The sequence below is a fragment of the Falco rusticolus genome, chromosome 5, assembly GCF_015220075.1.
Source record: "Falco rusticolus isolate bFalRus1 chromosome 5, bFalRus1.pri, whole genome shotgun sequence".
Lineage (NCBI taxonomy): Eukaryota > Metazoa > Chordata > Aves > Falconiformes > Falconidae > Falco > Falco rusticolus.
Window position 1 is genome coordinate 20,277,880 of NC_051191.1, and position 22,829 is coordinate 20,300,708.

The 22,829-nt window shown below is 66.6% G+C and overlaps 2 protein-coding genes across 3 annotated transcripts; one reads left to right on the top strand and one right to left on the bottom strand.

The window, feature by feature from the left end:
• Positions 1-19: 19 nt before the first annotated feature.
• MAPK8IP2 (mitogen-activated protein kinase 8 interacting protein 2) lies at positions 20-13,181 on the bottom strand. Of its 2 annotated transcripts, XM_037390440.1 has the most exons (13): positions 13,018-13,181; positions 8,089-8,194; positions 7,183-7,425; positions 5,300-5,399; positions 5,017-5,166; positions 2,710-4,890; positions 2,155-2,230; positions 1,864-2,036; positions 1,662-1,771; positions 1,444-1,563; positions 1,284-1,354; positions 944-1,042; positions 20-522 (listed from the first exon to the last, which is right to left on the bottom strand). In XM_037390440.1, exons 1-13 carry the CDS (start codon positions 13,080-13,082, stop codon positions 450-452), a joined length of 3,567 nt encoding a protein of 1,188 aa, XP_037246337.1. In that variant the 5' UTR covers positions 13,083-13,181; the 3' UTR covers positions 20-449. The 2 variants fall into 2 exon arrangements, with proteins under 2 accessions (XP_037246337.1, XP_037246336.1); XM_037390439.1 differs by having other exon boundaries at positions 2,710-5,166.
• Positions 13,182-18,452: 5,271 nt separating this feature from the next.
• On the top strand, positions 18,453-22,698 carry CHKB (choline kinase beta). The gene is made up of 11 exons (XM_037390128.1): positions 18,453-18,626; positions 19,177-19,285; positions 19,459-19,572; positions 19,715-19,848; positions 20,071-20,175; positions 20,523-20,581; positions 20,772-20,859; positions 20,977-21,085; positions 21,221-21,327; positions 21,528-21,609; positions 21,759-22,698. The coding sequence occupies exons 1-11, from the start codon at positions 18,481-18,483 to the stop codon at positions 21,813-21,815; spliced, it is 1,110 nt and encodes a 369-aa protein (XP_037246025.1). The 5' UTR covers positions 18,453-18,480; the 3' UTR covers positions 21,816-22,698.
• Positions 22,699-22,829: the final 131 nt, after the last annotated feature.

The following is a 22,829-nucleotide window of genomic DNA, read 5'->3' on the forward strand; positions in this document are numbered from 1 at the left end:
CCCCACCTCACGGGCCCCACAAGCATTTGCCCCCCCATGCTCCCCCAACCCCATTCACCTCCTAGCATCGCTATCCCCTGCGACAGCGGCTGGCCAGGGTCACAGCTGGTCCCCGCTCCTGTGGCCCCTGTGCTGGCTTTGCTCATGCAGGGGGGGCAGCTTCTCCCCCAGCCCTGAGGCTCAGCTGCGTCACCCCCCGTGGCTGGAGTCCCCTGGGCACAGGGCCAGGGTGGTGCTGGGCACACCCCAGATACCCACCCATGGTCCGCAGCTGTGGCCTGGCCCCTGGCCCCCCAAGAAGCGGTGAGGATGTGCGGGGAGTCCTTGGGGCGTGGGCTGGAGCATGTGCAGGGGGGGCCAAGCCGGCTGGTTGTGGGGTCAGACAGAGTCTCTGGCCGTCTGTGGGGCTGGAGGGGGGTGCAGAAGCAGGAGACACGATGCCTGCCCCCTTACTCCAGGTAAATGTCCTCTGTGGGGCAAGCGTACTCCAGGTGCTCCTGGTAATATTCCTGAAATGCTCGTCTGCAAGGAAGAGCACATTGGGCAGCTCAGAGCTGGGCTGTGGCCCGGAGCCCCGCACCCAAACCCCCTGCACCCCAGGCCTGGCACAGCCAGGCTCCCTGCGCCCACACCCTGGCATAGCCAGCCCAGCTACACTGAGACCCCCTGCACCCCCAGACCGGGCACAGACCCCTGCTGCACCCAGACCTGCAGGACCCAGACCCCTGGCACCCCCACCCATGGCAGAGCCAGCCCCCCTGCACCCAGCGCACCAGCACAGCCAGCCTGGCTACACCCAGACCCCCAGCAGCGAGCCCTCCTGTGCCCCCAGCCCTAGCACAGCCAGGCCTCTGGCACCCAGCCCTGCTGCACCCCCAGCCCTGGCACAACCAGCCCTACACTGTGCCCCACGCAGCCGCACCCATCCCTGTCCCCATCTTACCCGACGCATTCGGCGACGTGCCGCATGGATTCCTGGGAGACGAAGACGTGGCAGGCGAAGCGGCTCAGCACCGGGTGCTTGGTGATGAACCCGAAGTAGCTGCAGGGAGAGGCAGGGTGAAGCGGGGGGACACCTCACTCCTGCCCTGTGGGGCAGCCCAGTGGACCTGGGGGGCTCTGTGGAGGGGATGCCTGGGGCTGGGGCAACCATGGTGGGGTGGGGACCAAGCAGGGGGGCCTGGTGTGGCACCACAGTAGTGTGATGCCCCAGGGAGGGGATGGAGGGGGCAGTCCCTTGGGGCTGGGAGCAGCCAGGAGGCTGTGGGAGGAGGGGGTCTCACCAGCTGTTCCGGGGGTGGCACCCACAGAAGGAGATGTTCTTCATCTGGAAGAAGTGGCTGCAGCGCTCAAACTGGAAGAGAAAGGTCAGCCGAGGTATGGGAGCCTGGCTCACAGCAGGGCAGGCACCCGCTCCTCCCCCAGCCCACCCGTGCCCCTCACCTCCTCTTCCCGGCTGTACTCGGTGACAGTCAGGATGAGCTTGATGCCCTGCAGTGTGATCTCCAGGTCGCAGCTGGCCGGCGGGCGCAGGTGCACTGTCAGCTTCCTGGTGGTGGCAATCTGGGGGCAAGGCAGGGTGAGCATGTGAGGGCAGAGCTTACGCTGGCATGGGGATGAGGAGGGGGTCCAAGCTGCCACGCCCCCTCCCTCATGCTCACCTTCTGCATGGCGGCGCAGAGGATGCCGTTGCCTTGGTGGTACGGCACCTCCACCGAGCCCAGGAACTGCACATTGAACCGCTCCACCCAGCATGGGTTCCTCTTCAGGCCTGCGCAGGGAAGCGGACGAGGAAACAGTGCCCCAAGCCCCCCCATGTCCCCCACGACCCCCCACAGCCCCAGGGACCCCGCAGACTCCTACCAATGGCATCCCTGGCCTGGCCAACAACCTCATGGGCATAGAAGGCGGGGAAGATGCCCCTCTCCCCCGTTCGCATGTTGTAGCCCCGGTACCAGTAGTCATCCTCCTCCAGCTCCACCAGGATGGGGTCATCCACGTCCAGCTCCAGCTCGTCCTCATGGCGTGGGATGAACCTGGGGGGGATGGCCAGAAGGAAGATGCGGACAGGGAGGGGCAGAGCCGCAGGAGAGGGGGCCCTGCGAGACCCCCCTGCTCATGGCCAGGGCCGGCATGGCCGGGCTCGCTGCTCACCTGAAGACGGCCCGGTGGGTTTGCTCCCGCTCCTCCCCGTTCACCATGCAGGAGAACAGCCCAAAGGACTCCGTGCCTGCAGAGGAGAGGGCTGCCGTGGGGCCAGGGGGCACCCCCTGCCTCTACCCACCCCGGGGGGCTGCAGAACCCTTGAGGCGAGGGGAGCAGGGAGCAGATGGCCATCACCCATGGACCCAGGCCTCTCCTTGGGGGGCCACATCTGAGCCCCTGGCCCTGTGCCCCCCACCCAGCAACCCAAGGCACTGAGGACCCCACAGGGCGCTGATGTGAAGGCATGTTGGGCAAAACCTCACAGCCCCACGGGGAGAGCTGACAGCCTTCGGGTCCAGGCCTACACTCCCTACAGCTGCTCTGCCCCTGTCCCACCTCCCATGCCATGCCACACAGGGATGGTGCCATCCACGGCCAGGATGGCTGAGGCAAGACAGCAGAGGGCAGCCAGCTGGCCGACAGCACACAGAGCAGCCCAGGACAGCACGGCATGGCATAGCACAGCATGGCATGGTGCAGCACAGCACGGCGTGGGTCACTTACTGGAGGAGCGGGAGGTGCTGTTGACGAAAACATTGAGGAACTTCTTGGAGAACTGCAGGTCGGCCTCAGGGGACGAATCCTCGGAGGAGCTGTGGGCATCAGGGGCCACCAGCCCATCCCCAAAGGCCGCCTCGTCCTCCAGGTCGCAGCGATCGCAGGCGCGGAGCAGGTCGCTGTCGTCGCTCAGCACCGAGGTGCAGCGCCGCAGGCTCACCAGCTCCAGCTGCGTGTGCTCGTCCACAACCAGCGTGTACTTCACCGAATCGTAGGCCAGGGACTCGTCCAGTGCCCGTGGCTCCAGCGCCCCGGGAGCAGGTGGCAACTCCCCCCCCAAGCTTCCCCGCAGCGGGTCCTCGGAGAAGGGGGAGCCCTTCAGGTAGGGCACCTCGTCCTCGTCTGTGGAGTAGGCCATGGTGAAGCCACGGTTGGTCTTGGCGGTGGAGACATCCAGGGCAGGCGGGCCAGTGTCGGGGCTCTGCCCCTGGGGCGCTAACCGGACATCGTCGATCATGTCATCGGCCTCCAGGACCCCCGAGTCCAGGTCCCTGTTGACAGCCCAGTCCTCTGGGCCGGTGGCTGGTGGCACCGCGGTGGCATGGTGCTCCTCAGCGGTGGCCTCGGTGCCGGGGGAGGTGCGCAGGGAGGCACGGGGTGGCCCAGGGCGGCAACCAAAGGTGGCCAGGACCTCAGAGGCGCCCAGCCTGTCGAGGGTGACAGGGCGCCCCGGGAAGATGGGTGCAATGGTGTCGTTGGTGGGGTTGCTCAGGAAGAGGAAGGGGCCCGGCTCGTCAGCGGGCAGCTCGGGCAGCGGCTCCATCCCAGCTCCCAGGGCCCGCTCGTCCTCGGCGCGCTGGAGGGAGCTGCGCAGTGTCTCCATGTCCACCAGCTCAATAGTGCGCTGGCAGTGGGGCAGGGCAGCCGGCTCCCCCGTGCCCACTGGCGAGTCCCGCGAGCCAGGCTCCCCATCCAACGCCTCACTTAGGATCTCAGGCTCCAAGTCGGAGGCCGGGGAGATGGTGTCACAGAGCGAGTGGGTCTGCTGGAAGCACTCATCTGGGCACTTGATGGGGTAGGAGCCCTCTGAGATCATCTTGTTGACAAGGTTGCTGAGCAGCCAGGGTGAGTCCGAGTCCTCACTCAGGTCAGGCTCTGACTCCGAGTCGGAGTCATACTCGCTGTTGTCCTCCTCATCTGCCTCGGGCATCAGCTTGGGCCCCACAGGCAGGTAGAAGGAGCGCCGGATGCTCTCCAGGCTGTGGTCTGGGTCGATCTTCAGGTCCAGGGGGCTGGAGGTGGAGACATCTGTCTGGCCCACAGGCGCGGAGGAGTCCACTGGGTTCAGGCTGTCATAGTAGCCCTCCATCTTCAGCTCCGCCAGGCTCTCCCGCCTTACCATGCTGCGTTCCGGGAGCTCTCTCTCCAGGGTCTCCTCCTCCTCCTCCTTGCCTTTGTCCAGCAGCAAGGAGTCCTTGATGCCCATCAGACCGGGGGCCTCCAGCTCTGTCTCCAGCTCAGCCTCCGAGGTGGGCGAGCTGGCCTCCTCGATGGAGTTGGTGAGGTGGGAGGACCTGCCGCTGCTGCTGTCGCTGCTCAGGTCCAGTTCCGTCTCAGAGATGGAGGAGATCATGTTGCTGACCAGGCGCCCCCCAGCAAAGGCTGCCTCGATCTCCCCCTCCACGTCCGAGTCAGAGCCGGGCGAGCTGAGGTCTTCGCTGTGCCGGCTGCCAGGCAGGAAGGGCTTGGTGGTCCTGCTGGTGAGGTCAGCCTCGATGCCAGGGTCTGAGGAGGGCGAGGTGGTCTCCGAGGAGCCTGAGGGGTGCCCGCGCACGCTGGCCGCCCGGCCAGACTGGGGGCCCTCCCCATCGGAGCTGAGCGGCTCCGCTGGCCCCACAGGGCACATGTAGGTGCCCATCAGCCGGGCGCCCTGCCCGTTGTGCCGCTCGGCGACGGCCCTGGCTGCCAGCTCCTCCTGGGACTGCAGGGAGCCAGGCTGCTTGCCGGGGGCCGTGGGGGACCCCAGGCTCCCAGCCCCCAGGGCACCCCTTTCGCCGGGTGCCGGCCTCTCCCAGCCACCAGCCGCTTCGTGCTTTGGTGGGGCAGGGCAGCCATCGGCAGCCGTGGTGGCCTGGGGCAGTGAGCCTGCGTCGGGGCCGGTGGGGGGGGCAGGAGGAGCCGCAGGCCCTGTTGGAGAGAGACATGGTTTAGGAGGCAGCTGGCAGAGGCGCGACGGGGAGTGCGGTGCTCGGAGCGCAGAGGAGATGATATTCATGTTATAATCTTCCCCGGCTCTCGGGGGCGATGGGTTACCATGTGCCAGGGACTCGTGGCTGTTGCCTTGCGAGTCAAAGGGGGAGGGCTGCAGCAAGGCGGGGGCCTGCCCAGCCCCACTGGGGCTCGGCCCCTTCGGGCTCTCCAGGCAGGGTCCATCCTGGATGCAGGCGTGGGGAGATGAGTGTCCTGCAAGGGAAGGCAGAGCCCCACGTCAGCTCTCTGCCCCTGTGCCAGGGCCAAAACCCACCAGGCTTTAACCAAAGGGCTGCAGGGACCCCCCAGCCCAGTGTCACACTCTGGACTGGTTCCCCATGCTCACCAGTGTGTGAGGAAGAGGAGGAGGAGGAGTGGAGAAGGGCGTCCTGCCAGGTGGTACGGTGAGCAGGCGGTGCGAAGCTGCCGTTGTTGTTCAGGGAGTCCTGGGGAAAAAGCAGAGCCAGGGTGGGTGGGCGAGCCCCGGGGAGGGGACTGGGGGGGACTGGGGGGGGGGTGGGTAGCCGAGCCCTAAGGCACATTTGGGGATGCAGCAAGGCAGGAGAGCTGGTGTGCCCAGCAGGGGCTGCGCAGGGACACCAAACACGGCTGGGCCCGCCCGGGGATGCCCCTCGGCACAGCTCAGTGCTCCCCAGTGGCTTGGCAGCACCCAGGCCACGTGCCCAGGAGCTTATCCAGATTAGGGCCGCAACGTCCCCAGCTCCCCTGCCCAGCCAGATGCATGCCCGGCAGCACCTGCCACAGAGCGGGACCAAGGGATGGCACGCTGCCCGTCCCACGGGGCCCTGGGGACAACACCTGGCAGGGGACATGCCAGCACGGGTGCTGATGCCACAGGACCCCCAGCATGAGGCCCTGCCGCACCCTGCCTCCCAGAGAGCGGAGCCCAACCCCCACAGGTAGGACCCTTCTGCCTCCCCCAAAGAGCTGCCAGCCCCGTGGTGCAGGCAGGAGCGGGCACGGCCAGGGCTGCCCGTCCGGCATGGCGGCAGCTGTGGATTAGTCCTGGCGGGAAGTGCAGGCAGCAATAATCCTGCCGAGCAGGAGATTAGGGAGTGGGGCTGGCGCCATGTGCCACAGGGCATGCACAAGCATGGTGGTGGGGACCCAGCACAGTGGGGAGGGTCGGGCATCGCACAGGCTGTGCCACAGCCCCAGGGATGGGTGCTGGGGAGGGACGGGGAAGGGTGCTGGGAGGGGACGGGTCCCAAGGACCAGGGTCTTGCCTCCTCCTGGGGCCAGTGCAAACAGGACAAAGCAAGGGTTACCGGGATTTGCACCCTAGGCACACTGGTGGGGGCTAAATCCAGCCATCACCAGGGTCTTCGCTCACATCCCAGCAGATGATGGACCAGGGTGGCTGGTGGGATCCAGCTTTGCCGGTGCATCCCACCAGGGTGCAGTGAGTCAGGGCTGGGAGAGTCTGAGGGTGAGCCCTGGGGCTTTGTCACCCTCCTGTGCCAGCCCGGCCAAGTCCCACAGCCCCCACAGCCCCAGCAGCATGCGGTGCCCTCCCAGGAGGGGGGGCCGAGAATCCCGAAAGCCCCCCAGCACCATGGCAACGCAGCCGGATGCAGGCAGCACCACACGCAGCTTCCCACACACTGCGGTGGTGCAGCAGCTCGGGGCCAGCACCGCACACGCGTGCGCATGGGGACACAGGGACCCCCACACACCCCGGGGGAGCCCCCAAGCCCAGCTCCAGGGATGGAAAAGGAGGGACACAGAATGCACGAGCACCTATGCACGCATGCACACACCAGTGCACACGCACGTGCGATGCACAGGGCCAGCACACGACACCTACTGTGTCCACAGCCAGCAGCTGCCCACACCCCTCCAGCACTCACAGACACCCCAGACACCCCGCTCGCCCTGGGGACCCCTGGATCCTCCGGGACCCTCAGGCCAGGGCCTGGCAGGGGGAGTGCAGGGGCCACGCACAGACACATCTCCAACGCCCTCAGCTCAGCCCCGCCACTGCAGAGCTGGCGTCGTTTTGCCCTTCTCTGCTCCTGCTGGTGCTCACCACCCTGGGGTTGGTGCAGTCCTCAGCCCCTCTACTCTGGGCAGAGCCCACCTCTGTGGGACCCCTTCCCATGCTGCGCCCCAGAGCCCTGCTCCTCCTCTGCCAGCCCGGCGGCATGGGGGGCAGAGACCCCGGGGGCAGGGGGTGCTGACAGCCCTCCCAGCTGCCCCCGCCCTCACCTGGGTGCCTGGGGCTGTCAGGTTGAGGGTGGTGGGTCGGTGCTTCTGCGTCTCTTCCAGGGCAGGTGAGGGGATGGGTGAGGCTGAAGGGGATGGTGGTGCTTCCAGCTCGTTGCCCTCCTCCTCCTCCTCTTCTTCTTCCTCCTCCTCCTCATTGTCGTCGATCATCTCGAACTCTTGGAAGTCATCCTGGAAGGTGCAGACGGGGTGCGGCTGCTCGCCGCGCTCCAACACCAGGCAGTCCTGGGGATGCAGCACTGAGTTAACAGCCATGACACTCAAACTCATCCTGGCCATGGCCCCGTTCCCCAGGCTGGCACGCTGCAGCGGTGTGACCCTCCCCAGCAGCTCTGCCGGCACTGGGCTGGAAGCACCTCCAACTCCTGCCCCAACAGGATGAGGGTCTCCAAGAGAAAAGTGCCAGGGCCCCCTCCTGGCTCTGCCAGCACCCTGCCTCTCTTGGCCTCAACACCCAGCACAATCTCACCCGCAAGCCTGCCTGGCCCCTGCCCGTTTCCCTAGCACTTCTCCCCCGAAGCTGGGCAGAGCTGAGTAAACAGGAGCCACTGGAGCCACGGGAGTGCAGTGGCAGGCAGGCACCCAGCTGGTGGGGCCAGCATAGGGCTGGCTGCTGAGCCACCCATGCTCCCTTCAGCCACTCCATGGGGCTTAGCCAGAGGTGGTGGGAGACCACAGGTGTCCAGCCATGCCAGGGGTTCCTGGGCTCAGAACCCTGCCTGCGCTCTGCACCGCATCCCCTCAGTGCCCTGACACAGGGGGCCCTGCACCTTCTGCTCCTGGAGGGCCTTTGCCGGGTCAATGTCCCCACCCAGTCCCCACCAAAACTCTGTGCAGCCACCGCATCCCGGGGCGCAGGGGGGGGCTCGGCACGCTCAGCTCCTGCACCTTCTCATAGTGGTCCGAGTCGTAGTTCAGCCCAATGCCGCAGTCATCCGTGATCTCCGACAGATCCTCATCGTCAAACTCCTCCAGGCTGATGTCCTGGGGGGGCCTGGGGAGAGGGACGGGGATGTCAGGGCAGGGGCCACACGATGACAGACCTCAGGGAAATGCCTCCCGTTTTCCCCACAGCATCAGGAGGGCCCGGAGAGTTGAGCAGCACTGCAGGCACACACTGGCATTGTACCGCCATCACCCCAAGGTGCCAGCATGGGCGCACCAGCTGGGCAGCACTGCAGGGACGTGCTGGCCTAAGACCATCAGCCAGGGCACCGGCACCAGCCACACCGACATGGCACACTCTGACCAGCAGCACTGGGCCCAGGACCCTGAGCCACAGCCCAGTGCCCTGCCCCATGCCGGGAGCCAGGCAAGGCCAGAGACGACGGGGAGGGCGATAGCCACAGCAGTGCCCGGGGTGGCCGCCCTCAGTGCCACGCTGCTCCCGGCCGGCTCGCTGCAAACTGCCCGGATTTACCACCGGCCTCACAATGGGGCGGTGAGAGCCCTGTGTGGCTCAGGGCCATGCAGCCATGGGTTGCCCCTGGCTGAGTGGAGATGCTGAGACCACCACCATGGTGGGCAGCACATCCCCCAAATTTCGTGCCCGGCAAAACCCCTTGAGCCAAACCCAAGGCACATGCTGGAGGATGGGCAGCGAGGGGACAGTTGCTGCCACTGGCAGCTTGGGGGTGACCCGTGCTGCAGGGCTGCTTCCCAGGCCTTGGGGGTTTATTTTAGGTGTAACCTTTATTTTACGCCTAACCCCATGCAGGCAGGGATGGGGATGGCAAGGCAGGATCTGTGCCCTGACACCCCAGCCTCGCCCACGCTGCCTCCCTGCCTGTCCCACAGGCAGCGCCAGGGCTGCCCCTGCCCGGGGTAAGGGCACTCCGAGAAACCAAGCCCAGCCTTTCCTTGGGAACCGGGGTGTCATGGAAACCAGCGGTTTCTGCAGGGAAAGGGAAGGGGAAAAAAAAAAAAAAAAAAGAAAAGAAAAAAAGGAAAAAGACAACTCTTGGCAGGATTTGGTGTCAGAAAACGGAAACCAAACGTTTCTGGTGGCTCTGTAAGGTGGGAGGTGCGGCAGCGCCCGGGAGCTGGCAGGGACCCTCTGCCCACCCCCACAGCGTCGGGGGACACCCAGGGCCCCCCACAGCCCGGCAGCACCCCAGGAAGGGCCAGGGCAGGTGGGGCTCCTCCTGCAGGAGCAGGTCTGGGTTCTCACTGGGGCCTTGCTGGGGCCCAGCCCCGGGACCCAGCTGGCAGCAGGAGCAGACCCCCACAGGGTAGGGGGGTCACAGCCCCCATAGCCACAGCTGCCTCCTGGGCTGCCACCCTCCCTTTGCCCTGAGCTCCCTTTTTCCATCCCCTGGCCCCAGCACGGAGGCTGGGCACTTACTCCCATTTCACAGGGAGAAAGATTTCCCCTAATCACATAATTCCCAGAAGTAGGCCATTGAGACTGCATCAAATATTCGCAGATTTGTGGCGAAAGCATCAGAGCCAGCGGTGGGACCATGGCCGTGGCCTGCAGTGGGGCACAGGTCTGGGCCAAACCCCAGACCCCAGCCAGGGGTAGGGCAGCAGGTCCCTCAAAGCGGTGGGGGCCAAAGCCTGTGTCCGCAGCCCAAGAGAACATTGGGGGCTGCTCTCCTGCAGGGGCAGAACCCTCCTGCTGCCAGACTGCTGGGACCTGCCGCCCTCCCTGAGGTGAGCAGGGCTCTCAGGGGTCCCTCAGCCACCTGGGCAGAGGAAGGAACAGCACGGCCATGGGTCCTCCTGGGATGGAGACTTGCTGGGGTCCTGCAAACCCCCAGCCAGGCTCTGCTCCCATGCCCCTGGACCCTCCTCACCCAGTGGACAAACTCCTCCACCATCCCCCATCCCAGCTGAGGGGACATGCACACCGGGCCAGCATGGCACAGCGGTCCTGCCCCACACAGGGCTCCTGCCTGCATCCAGCCAGGCTCCAGCTGTCCAGGGATGCTGTCCCCCCTCAGTGGGGAGCGACCGCCGCGACAAACTACGGCTGAAATTTCTAGGTCACAGCACTACTGAGCTGGGGCGGGCACAGTGGGATGGGGCTGCCAGCGAGAGCCAGCCCAGCCCCACAGCCACCCCAAGGGGACCCTTGGGGACCTTGGCCATAGCCCCGCTCCAGCCAGAGAAGGTGCAGCACCATTGCTGTGGGTGCAAGGACACAGTAAGAGCACCCCAGACACACTGGTGACGAGCAGCAGGCAGGAAGGATGGTGTCCATCCCCACAATGGCTGCATGGGACACCATGGCCAGCCACAGTGATGTGGGTGGGAAGCACCTGAGTAAGGTTCCAGAGCTGAAGTGGAGCCAAAGCAGTGGTTTGGGGAGGGAGGAGCTCTCCCCAGCCCCACACATGGAGAGGGTGGTCAGGAACAACAGGAGGCAGCAGGACGCCCTACCACAGGGTATGCAGGGACCCAGCACCCCACTGCGCACCCCAGGCCAGCCTCGCCACCCCAGCTTTGACATGTCCTGAGCCAGGACAGGCTGGAGGAGGGGAGGGCCAGGAGCTGGAACCCAAATGGGGCATCACCCACCCCTGAGGCACAGGGAGCAGGGTGGTGCAGGGATGGGGAGCAGGGTACACAGTGGGGTGCACACCTGCACGCACACCAGTGTTTGCATGGGGGCTGGGCTTCCCGAGGAGGGAGTGACAGCCCAGCAGGCCACAGAAAGATTGAGTTTCCTCATTATTTTCAGACCAGCTCCCTGGACAGTTTGCCCCGGCAGTGGTGCTGCAATGGCTTCTCCCACAGGGATGGGCCAGGGACCCAGCCAGCAGATGTGCCCTCACCCCACTCACTGACCCCCAGCTGCTCCCAAGGCAGGGAAGGTCACAAGGTCAGTGAGGACCCTCAGGGGCCTGGTCCCAGCCAGCATCCCCCATTCCAAACCTTTGACTGGCACCCAGGGTTCCCAATGGCCAGACCTGCAGCCATCCCCCGTGGGGCTGGTGCCCTGGACCAGGAGACAAGAGCTGCTTCACAGGAGCCCTGCTGAGGCCCCGCAGCATGTGCACCATGGCCTTTCCACAGTGATCTCTCCCCACCACATCACCTTGACCGGCTTCTCCTTCCCCTCCTGGAGTGTCAGGGGATCCCACCCTGGTCACCAACCTCACCAACCCCCGGGCTGGGCACAACCTCCCCACAGGCCTCCTTGAAAAGGGCACAATCCAGATGCAGCCCCTGCTAGGCTGGGCATGCTGGTGCTGTGCCCTGGTGCTGGTGATAGCCTGGGCCTCACTCTCCCTCACCAGGCCCTGCCAGGCCCTGGGGACCCGCAGGTGCTCAGTGAGACCCAGGTGCACTCACTGCCCTGCAGATGTGACCCTCTTCCCTGGGCTGGTGCAGGGGTGCTGCGCCCACTCCCCAGGCTGCCTCCTTCCCCGGGGGGGAAGGGTGGATCTGGGTCAGGCTGGGGGTCCTGGAGGGTCTGCCCTCACCTGCCTCTCACTGCCCTGGCTGGGACACATCCCTGGCAGCAAAGCGCACAGACCTGCCGGGGCCAGCTCTGACCCTGCACAGCAGGGCTTGGGGGCTGAACGGGGAGCACTGTGAGGAGGACACAGCTGAGACACCCAGAGATTTGCCCACATCCCAGGAGAGAGGTGGGAAGGAGCTGGGCAGCCACAGCAGAGGCCGTGTGCTCCAGTCCCTGCACCACCACAAGCCGGGACGCCCCAGGGTCCCACTGTGCAGCGTGGCTGGGGAAGGGGAAGGGAAGGGGACGCCCGGGGAAGGGGACGTGAGACTTGCCCAGTGTGGGCCAGAACCAACCAAGGGCACATCCCCCACGCCCACTAGACCCCAGCCCCCTGGTTCCACAGCTTCCGCACGCCCAGATAGATGCCCCCCGCCGCCATCTCCCACCCTTCGCCACCCCACAGCCCCCTGCCGAGCCAGCCCATCCCGTGCCCAGCTCCCGTCCAGCCCCACGGCCCCGCACCCCACTGCTCGCCCAGGGACCCCAGCCCGGAGGGGGTCCTGCCAAGGTCAGGGCAAGGTGCGAGGAAGCGGGGTGATGGCCCCGCCGCGTCCCCCTCCCCGCTGCCCGGGGAATGCGCCAGGACGGCCCGGCCGGTGGCAGGTGGCCCGCGGTCCTGCGGCCCCGGCTCCCGCGGGACCTGCGGTAAGGTGACCCGCCACCGGCAGCGCCGGGCGCTGGCGCAGCTCCCTCGGGGGCTGGCGGAGGGGGGGACACGGCCCTCGGCACGCACCGGCCTTTCGCCCGCCTCTGGCCCGGGGCGCACCGAGCCCCGGCGGGGGCCGCCTGCGAGCCCCGGGGGCCGAACGACCCCTTCTCCCGGGGGCGCCGGACCCTGCGGGGCCCAATCCCGGCGCCGGCATCCAGCATCCCCGGCCGCGGCCGGGGCCGCTGCGGCGCCTCGGGAGAGACAAAGAGGCGGCGGCGGCGGCTCCCCCCGCGCGGCGGGATGCGGCGGCACCGGGCACGGCCGGGCCGGGGCGGGGGGGCCCTCAGCCCTAGAAGGGCTCTGCCCCTCCGTGAGGAGGGGGAGACGGAGGAGACCCCCGAACCCCAGCACCGCCCCCCCACCGGGCCCGGGAGGGAGCGGATGGGGCCGCTCCGAGGAAGGGGGGAAGCACTGCGTCGTTATTGCCCGGGCCGGGCCCGCAGCAGCGGGAGGGCAGCGCGGCCCCGGCATCCCAAGGTGAACGGGCGGGGGAGCGGCGGGGGCCCGGGCCCGCCATGCCGCCGCCCCCCCCCCCGGGCCCCGGGCCCCTCCGGCGCGGCCCGCAGCGGGCAAGCCCCCCGCAGCGGCGGGCCCCGGGCATCCCGCCCCCCCTCCCCGCGCTCCGGGCCGGGCTCACCTGCAGCCGGGCGGGGAGAGCGAGTGGAAGGTGGAAAGCGAGAACATCTCGGCGCGATCCGCCATCTTCTCCCGGCCGGGGCTGCGCCGGACTGCGGAGCTGCGCGGGGAGCGCGGGCAGCGCGGCCGGGCGGGGCGCGGGGGCGGGAGCCGCGCTGTGGCGGGGGGGCGGCGGGGGACGGAGCCCTACAGCGAGGGAGGGGCCGGAGGGGGAGGGGAGGGGGGCGGGGGGCCTGTAGGGAGGGAGGCGGGAGGTATGGGAGGGGATGAGGTGGTATAGGGAGGGGGGCGGGGGGGCTATAGGGAGGAGATGGGAGGTGGTATAGGGAGGAGATGGGCGGTGGGAGGGGACCGGGGGTGCTATAAACGAGGGGCGGTATAGGGAGGAGTTAGTATGAGAGGGATCGGGCGGGGGTATGGGAGGGGATGGGGTGATACAGGGAGGAGTATGGGAGGGGATGGGGGTGATACAGGGAGGGGACGAGGGCTATAGGAGAGGGCGGGGTGTGTAGGGAAGGCTGCGGGCGGTGGTATACGGAGTGGGTCGCGGCGTGGTACAGAGACGAGATGGGGGTGAAATAGGAAGGGGATCAGGCGGTTATGGGAAGGGATGGACGTAGTATAGGGAGGGGATGGTATGGGAGGGGAGCGGGGAAGCTATAGGGACGGCATGGGGGTATGGGAGGGGGCAGGGTGTGGGGGGAGGGGAGCGGGCAGTGGTAGAGGGAGGGTCAGGGGAGGGTATAGGCAGAGGGTGACCAGAGGGGAGCGGGGAGGAGATGGGGGTCTCCAAGGAGGGGAGGGGGGCTGGGGGCAGCAGGAATGGCCGAACGAAGGGGGGGGGGGGGGGGGGGGCGCCGGTCGGTGGTCTCTAGGGAGGGCAGGGGTCTGTGCAGAGAGGGGTGAAAGGCTGTATGGAGGGGAGCAGAGAGGGGCTGTGTAGGGAGGGGAGCAGGGGGAGGCTGTATAGGGGGAGAGCAGGAAAGTGCTGGTGGATCCTAGAGAGGGGGCTGGGGCCGTATGGGGGGAGCAGAAGGAGTGGGGGGCTGCGCAGGGATTGTATGGGGGGAGCAGAGAGCGGGTGGTACATGGGGGTACCGCGGAAATGCAGAGGGCTGCGCGGGGAGGGGCAGAGCTGCACGGCGGGCTCTGCGGAGCCCTGTAGGGAGGGGTAGGGGGAGGTATGGGAGAGATGCAGGGGGTTGCACAGGGACGTGCAGGGAACCGCGCAGGGCAGCGCAGGGGGGCACGGGGGCGATGGGGGAGGGGCAGGACGGGTCAGGGGCTCTGCAGGGAGGTGTGAGAGGGGTCAGGGAGCCGTACGGCGAGGCGGAGGCGGCTCAAGCGCGGCCCGGGGCCGCGCGGCGGGAGCTGTCCGGTGCCCGGTGCTGAAGGCCCGGAGCTGTCCGGTGCTGGCGGGCAGGGGACGTTGGGGGATCCAGGGGGTCACGGAGGCTCCCGCTTTGGGAGCAGAGAGCATTGGGGGTACAAGAGATGGTGGAGGCCAACGAGGCAGTGGGGCGTTGCGGAGGGTGTACGGGGAGAGCAGATGTGCGTGCTTTGGGAAACTGGTGGAGGGGGGGTCCAGGAGGAGGGGGGCTACGCGCACTGGGGGTACACGCACTGGGGTGGGAGGTGCAGTGGATGCTCAGGAGGCTTTTGGGGTTCTGTGCATTGAGGGGACTGGGGGGACAAGAGCGGGTGAGGGGGTTCTAGAAGTTGCAAGGGGCCCTGCAGGACCTGGGCAAGGGAGCATCCCTGCACTGAGGTGCAAGAGGGTACAGCGGGGTGGCTCAGGGGCAGTGGGAACACTGCACCATGGGAGCTGGAAAGTAGGGGAGGGCACAGAGAGAGGGGGACAGGGCAGCAGGGGAGGTCTGCACACGGGGGGGCACAGGAGGCCATCGGGGACAGTAGGTGTTTGGGGGCCCATGCAGCAGGCAACAGAATGCGGGGGGGGCGGAGCTGTTGCGGGCCATGAGGACCTGGAGTTGTTGGGGGAATCCTTGCACTGGGGAACAAATCACATTGGTGGGGCGCAAAGGCAGTGGGGAATGGTAACAACTGTGACCCTAGCCCCTCTCCACAGCTCCTTGGTCTGTGCTTGGGAATGGCTCATGGCAAGTCTGGGCCATGCTCCCCTCACACCACCACCACCCCCGCCAGCCATCCCATCACCCTGTGCCAGGCCCTGGGCACCCACCGTACAGTTCCCCTTCCCCAACCATTCCTCGCAGCCCTGGGCTTGGGTGGAGGGCATGGACAAGCACCACTACCCTCTGCCCACCCCCACACCATCCCAGGGGCTAGTGGATCCTTCAGTGCGCCCCCCCTGCACCTCACTGCTTATGCTGGCCCTGGAAAGGTGCTGAGCCCCGTGGGGTCCTGCAGCTCCTCCTGGCCCCCTCCATCCCACCAGGTCTTGGCTACCCATCCTACCAGGTCCTAGCCACTCACCCACCCACACACCTCCCCAGCTGCTTGGGGAGCCCCAGGCAAGCCCAAGGCCAGCTTTGTGCCACCAGAGTGTGCACAGGGGGACAGCCGTCCAGCTGGCACCCTGCAACCCCAGCCCTTGGAGAGACGCTGGCCCTGACTCTCCACCCACTCACCCCAGGGGTGCTTGGGGGTGCAGGGGAAATGGCCTCCCCAGATATCCGTGCAGACAAAAGCCCCCAGCTCACATGCAGAGCGGACCCACTTGGGAAATGGCTGAGGGCAGTCAGCTGAGCCTTAGGGTTTTTTTTCATCCATTCCCAGATGCAGGCAGCAGCTGCCCATCACATAGAATACTGGGCAGCCACCACCTATCCCACCACAAACAGGCAGCTCCCATCCCACTGGCCTTGCGTGGTGCAGACAGACACCCCTGCTCTGCGCTGGGTGCCTGGTCAGGAGTGGGTGCCCCTTTCCAGCTGCACAGTGGGGCTGTGCCCATAGAATGGCAGCAGTGCACCTACAGCGAGCCTACTGCCCACCTGTGGCTTCCCTGGGGGAGATGCTTTCCTGGGACAGGGCTGTTACCTCCCAGGAATCACCCGTGGTCTGTGGTTGGAAGCAACAGGCACGGCAGGCTGCCAGGTGCAGTGGCTGGGGAAGGGCTGACTCTGTGGCATGGCCTGGCACGGCCCTTCTAGCACCCTGAGATATGGGCTCCTGGGGAGGGCGCTGGCAGAGGAGAAGCCGTCCCCAGCAAAGCTCATACTGGACAACACAGCAAGTGAGGGGCTCAGCAGTGCCCCATTAGTCGTGTGGGTTCAGAGCCAGGAGCAGAGACTCCTGGGCAGAGCAGGAGCCACAGCCGTTCCCCTTTCACTGGCCACTCCTGCTGCCCCCAGCTCCCCACAGGCCTTTTCCCTCCTGGCATCCCCTGGCACGGGGCTCTGGCACCACACGTGGGGGCTGTGGCAGTTGCTGCCAGGTGCACAGGGCCAGGCAGGGCCCAGGAGCCCCGTCTCTGCCAGGCTCCCAGAGAGGGCAGAGGAGCAGCCCAGGTGACAGCCCCTGCCTCTTGGCCCTCTGGCCACAGGCCCATGTTGGCTCCACGGGTAAGCCCTGCCCCAGCCCCTGCCTCCTCTGCCCAGCTGGGCTGCCCCACAGACTCCCCAGCCCTGCCCTGTCTCTCTCCCTGGGCAGGATCAGTCAGCCACAACAGCGGCTTAGGGGACCTGCCCGCCAGCTAGCTGGCAGCAGGCAGATGGCACAGCAGCACAGATGCCTCCGGCCCCCCAAATCTCCCCCCGCTGCCACTGACTCATCTGCTGCCACAGCAGCAGCCCCAAGCCCTCCAGCTCTGCCCACAGCACTATTGTGCTCCACTCCTGGCACAGCTCATGGCCCTGGCTAGCACCGAGTATGGGGAGAGGATGCAATCCTAGCTCAGGGTTGAGCACTGCTGCCCATCGCTGCCAAGCCAGCCCCTCCTGCGCCCCTTCCCCAGGACACCATGCCCCACAAGAGGAGAGCTTGGAGTTTCCCCAGGGCTGGCACCCCCCTCCCTTCTGCAGCCTGCCCCTTCCACTGGCACAGAAAGGGTGGCAAAGGGCAACTATGGGTGCCCTGACCTCAGCACCAAGGCTCCAGCACCCACCAGATCAGCCGATCCCAGGCACAGATGCCATCAGTCCCCAGCTTTTATTGTGCAGCAAAGGGCAGGGGGTGGGCAGCCATCCATGGGGTGGATACAGGGCAGCAGCTGTCAGTGGGGCAGCCGTGTCCCCATTGCTCTTGGCTGTGCTGTCACAGCCTGGGTGAGGGGTGGCAGTGAGGGGACTCTGGGAACACCTGTGAGCCCTCACGAGCTCGAGTCCCCCTTGGCCAGAAGAAGGTCCAGGTAGGCCCCAGAGATCAGGTCTTCCTCCTCAATCCCCAGCTCCTTCATCAGCTGGTGGGCCACACGCTCACCATCCTCCACAGTCTGCTCCTCAGTCAGGACCACCTGTGGGCACAGGGAGGGTGAGCCCCGGGGTGCCCTGAGGCTGGCACACTCGCCCCAGCCATGCCCCACTCACCTCCAGCTCCACGAAGTCCCCCAGCCCCTCCACACTATCCAGGTGCACCCGGGTCTGTCCCACGAGGTAGAGGAGACGCTCCTTCCTCACCACACCCAGCACGCCCAGCGCCTGAGTCAGCACTGCCTGCGCACCAAGAAAGGAGCTGCCTGCAGCTGGCAGCCACCCCGGGAAGGGGCAGCCACAGCAGCAGGCCGTGCTGGGTGGTAAAGCTGAGGGCTTCCCCCAGTGAGGCCCCGGCCAGGCCACAGGTGCCAGACACCCCAAGCAGCCCTGTGGTGGGGAGCAGCCAGCACCCCTGGGCACACTGTCCCAGAGGGGCCCCCAGCGCTCACCTCCAGGCCATCAGGGTCATCCGTGGGGGTGATGGTGAAGTGGGAGAGCTTGGGGCCGGCAGTGTCGGGGCGCTCATAGAAGATCAGCTCTCCCCGCCCATCCTAGGAAGGCAGCAGGGACAGGGAGGAACAGGCAGGGGTGGGCAGGGCATGGCAGGGACAAAGAGGATGGGGGGGGGGAGGCAGACGGCGGGAGGCGGGGCAGGGCCAGGGGCAGTCAGGGCCAGGCAGGCCGGGCCATCCCCACAGACCTTCAGGCCCGAGCACCCCCAACTGCTGCCCGGGCACCCCCCACCCGAGGCCTGATAACGGCCCCGGCCCCGCACTCACCGGTGTGCGGCGCAGCTTGAGGCGGCCCCGCGGGACGCGGAAGAAGGTGTCGGCCTGGACCAGGCCCTGTCCCTGTGCCTGTCCCTGTCCCTGTGCCCGGGCCGCTCCTCCCAGCCGCTCAGCCGCGCCCCGCGCCGCCGCCAGCGCCCGCAGCCGCGCCTTCACCTCCACGTTCCGCCGCATCCCCGCCGCTCAAGCCCATTGGCTCCGCTTCGTGATGTCATCGCCGGGCGCGCTTTGCCATTGGGCCGGCAGGCGCTCCGCCCCGCCCCGACGGGCGGTGGAGCCATGGCGGCGGCGGGACGGGGCAGCGGGGTCGCGGCCGGGGCTGTGCCCGCCGTCACCCGCCTGCAGGCCTACGCCTGGTGCCGGGAGTTCCTCGCCGGTTCCTGGAAGCTCATCGGGCCCGAGGAGTTCAGCATCGGGCCCGTCAGGTAGGAGCCGGAAGCGGGGGCCGCACCTGCCCGCCGGTGCGGTGACCCGGCCCCTCCCGGTGTCCTCGCCCCGGGTTCCCCTGAGCCACCCGGTGTCCCTGTCCTGTCCCCCGCAGTGTCCTGTCCTACCCTCCCCGGTGGCCTTGTCTGCCCTCGACTGGTGGCCCTGTCCGCCCCCCAGTGGCCTTTCCTCCCCCCAGTTCCCCTGTCGGGTGCCACAGTCTCCCCCCAAGTCGCGTCGCCCCCAGTGCCCCTGTTTCCCCCTTATCCGGTAGCCCAGTCCCCCCTCCCCCTGTCTCCCAGTTGTTCCCCTGACCAGTAACCCAGTCTCCCACCTCAGTGTCCCCCAGTTGTCCCCCCGACTGGTGGCCCTGTTTCCAGCCAGGTGCCCCAGTTGTCCCTGCAACGGTGTCCCAGTCCTACCCCTGATGCCCCCACCCAGATGCCCCAGCCCTCTCCCAGTCATGTTCCTACCCCGGGTGCCCCAGTTGCCCCCCAACCTTGCCCTGCAGTGGCACCCCTGCAGCCCCTGACCAGCCTGTACTTGCAGCGGGGGGCTCAGCAACCTGCTGTTCAAGTGCACGCTGCCGGAGCACATCCTCAGCGTGGGGGACGAGCCCCGGCAGGTGCTGCTGCGCGTCTATGGGGCCATCCTGCAGGTGAGCATGGCCAGCACCGGACCCCCTGACCAGCAGCCCCCCACGACCAGCAGCCCTTGGATGGCTGCAGGGCTTAGGGCTCTGCCAGTGTCTTCCTCCTGGCCTGGGCCTGGCAGCTGCTGCGGGGCTGCAGGACCAGGGCAGCTGCCGGGGCTCACTGCCTGCGTCCGCAGGGCGTGGACTCGCTGGTGCTGGAGAGTGTGATGTTTGCCATCCTGGCTGAGCGGGCACTGGGGCCACGGCTCTACGGTGTCTTCCCCCAGGGGCGGCTGGAGCAATACATTCCGGTATGGGACAGGCTTTCCCCTCACTCCAGGCAGCTACCGACCACAGGAAGAGACATGACACGGTGCTTTTTGTGCCGCCAAGGGCAGGGCCGGCACCCCAGGGCCGGCACGCCACTCACTTCACTGCTGTGTCCCACCCCAGAGCCGACGTCTGCGGACTGAGGACCTGCGAGACCCTGACATCTCCAAGGAGATTGCGGTGAAGATGTCCCGGTTCCACGGCATGGTGATGCCCTTCAACAAGGAGCCCAAATGGCTCTTTGGGACCATGGAGTGGTGAGGGCAGCTGCAGGCTTCTGGATCACCTCAGCCCCCAAAATCCTACGGGGTCCAGAGCACAGGGATGTTTCCCAGCTGGCTGCCAGCAGGGCCCACAGGAACAGGGTGTGGAGCCTCAGTAGCCCCGGCTCTGCACTGGGCTGGCGAGAGAGGGGCTGTGGTGGAGTGGCAGTGTCCAGGGATGTCTGTCCCACTGCAGCGCTGTCTCTTGTACTCCAGGTACCTGAAGCAGATTTCGGAGCTCACCTTCCCCGAGGAAGAGCAGCTGAAGAAGTTCAACCACCTCAAGACTTATAACCTGCAGGAAGAGATGAAGAGCCTCAGGTGAAGCTGAGCTGCCCACTGGCATGGCACAGGGCAAGGGCTGACCCCGTTTCACTGCCAGCCTCCTCACAGGGAGCCTGGGGTGACTCAGCTTCTCTGGAAACTGGTCTCTTCTGTTCCATGTCCTGAGAGGGAGCCTTCCACTCTGGGGAACGGCTCTCAGAGGGGTCCCTGTGTCCCCAGGGCAGGGTTTCTCCCAGTTTTCTTGAGCTCCGCATCCCAACTGTGTCCGTAGCTCTGTCCACCCATGGGCTGCAGCAACAGTGGTGGTCCCTGTGACCCTGCAGCTGGTGGGTGAGGGCCGGCAGGTCCTGCCCCTGCTGAGGTGTCTGTCCCCTGAACTGCAGGGAGCTGCTGGAGTCCACCCCCTCGCCGGTGGTCTTCTGCCACAATGACGTCCAGGAAGGTGAGTGCAGTGGGCAGGCAGCTGCTTCTCCTTGCAAAGGCCTCATCCTGGACCTGGAGCTGCTCTCCCTGCCTGCCTACCCCTGGGCACAGGCTCGGCCTCCTGCCCCTGCCTGCAGCTGCCCCCCAGCCCTGACAGAGCTGGTGGGTTCCCCCCCAGCCACCCCTGAGCCAACCCCGTGTCTGCACAGGGAACATCCTGCTGCTGGCTGGGCGCGAGGCTTCCTCCTCTGACAAGCTTATGCTCATTGACTTTGAGTATAGCAGCTACAACTACCGGTGGGTCTGGGGGCTGCTGGGCTGAGCCCCATGCCAGGGTCCCTGCGGCAGCTGCTGCAGAGGCCAGTCTCCTGCTTGTGAGAGGCTGGGGCCCTGCTCACCCTCCCCTTTCTCCAGGGGCTTCGACATCGGCAACCATTTCTGCGAGTGGGTTTACAACTACACCCATGATTCCTGGCCGTTCTTTAAGGCTTCCCCAGAGAACTACCCCAGCCGGCAGCAGCAGGTAGAGCTGCCTCGTCCCTCGGCAGCAGACATAGGGTGCTCCCAGCAAGGGGGAGCCTCGTGGAGGCTGGCAGGGATGTACCAGATGTGTCAGTGCCAGTCTGCAGCATCCCAGCCTGCTCTGTCCCTCTTCCAGCTGCATTTCATCCGGCACTACCTCTCAGAGGACTCGGGGCGACGCGGGGACACCACACACAAGGAGCAGGCCCACATTGAAGAAGAAATGCTCACAGAGATCAACCGGTGAGGGGCATGCCGGGGTGGGGTGGGGGGTGTCCCTGTGGCTGTAGGGGACGTCCTAGGGGCACATCTCCTTGTTCCTGCTGCACAGAGAGTGCAGCATCCCCAAAATCATCCTTGTCTGTCTCCCTCCCTCCTGCTCACTGTTGGTGTGGGGCATGGATGGGGGGTGGCCAGTGGGGCTGACTGCTGCTCTCCATCAGGTTTGCTCTGGCCTCTCACTTCTTCTGGGGCCTGTGGTCCATTCTGCAGGCGAAGATCTCCACCATCGAGTTCGGGTACCTGGTGAGCACTGCCTCTGAGTGCTGGAAGGGCCATGAATTGGGCCCTGGGGTTCCTTGCACGTCACCCCTTCTCTGATGCTGGGAGCGGGGGAGGTGGGCTGGGGGCGTCAGAGGACACAGGCTGTCCCTGACAACTCTTTCCTGCTACAGGACTATGCGCAGAGCCGCTTCGAAGCCTACTTCCAGCACAAGGCACAGTGTTCCTGAGAGCAGCTGCCCCAGCCCTGCCTGTGCCCACCTCAACTCCGCAGCCTCCCTCTGCCACACCCTGGCAACACCCGTGCTATGGGGCAGGCCAGGGATGCAGTGTCCCCTCCCAGGCGGCCTGCCCTCCAGCCTGGGCTGCCCAGACAGGTGATAGAACGGTTCAGGGGGCCAGTGTCTGCCCCTGCTCCCCAGGGCTATGCAGCAGAGCTGGGGGAGAGGTGGGTCTGCCCTAGTGCATGCCTCCTGGAGAAGGGGACATCGTGCTCGGAGAGGTGGCGCATCAGCCACGGGGCTGTGTCTTTGCCATGGCTCGTGTGCAGGCGGCCCCTGACAGAGTGGAGAGGCTGCTGGCAGCGCCCTGTCCCTGCCTGACCCTGTGGCTGCCCCATCACTGCCACTGTGGCTGCCCCCTCGCTGCCTTTGGCACAGCCCCTCTGTGGTGGCTTGTCCCTTGTCTCCGCACTGCTGGCACTGAGCAGGGCTTGAGCTGCAGGTCCTGGCTGGTGGGAGCCTCCTGCCCTTGCCAGCAGCAGGCGGGCAGGCACAGCCTGGACCAGAGAGACACGGATGGCTTGGCTGTCCTGCCAGCCCCTTGCACAGCCCTGCTTGGAGCTGTGGCCCTGCAAGTTGAGAGGGGTGCAGGCAGGGATGCTGAGAGCCCCCAGGGTGCTGCTGGGGGCCAAGGGGTGTAGGGGACCTATGCTTGCATCTCATTCTCCCCTGACAGCTTTCCCCAGACCCCTGGGGTTAAGGCAGGACCTGCCTGGCTTCCCTGTGGCTCTGGGCTGCTGGGATGGGGCAGAGGGCTGCTCCTTCCTTCCCCTCCCGACAGCAGAATGTAAACTGTCCTCAGACCAATAAACGCTGCGGTTGGTGCACGGTACCTGCTTGCTCTCTACAGGTGGCCCTGCTGCCACCACCTCCCTACTCGCCAGGGGCTTGCCACAGCCCCGGGCCGTCCCAGACTATTGCAGCAGAAGTGAGGCTGCCCCACAGCAGCATGCGCTGATCCTC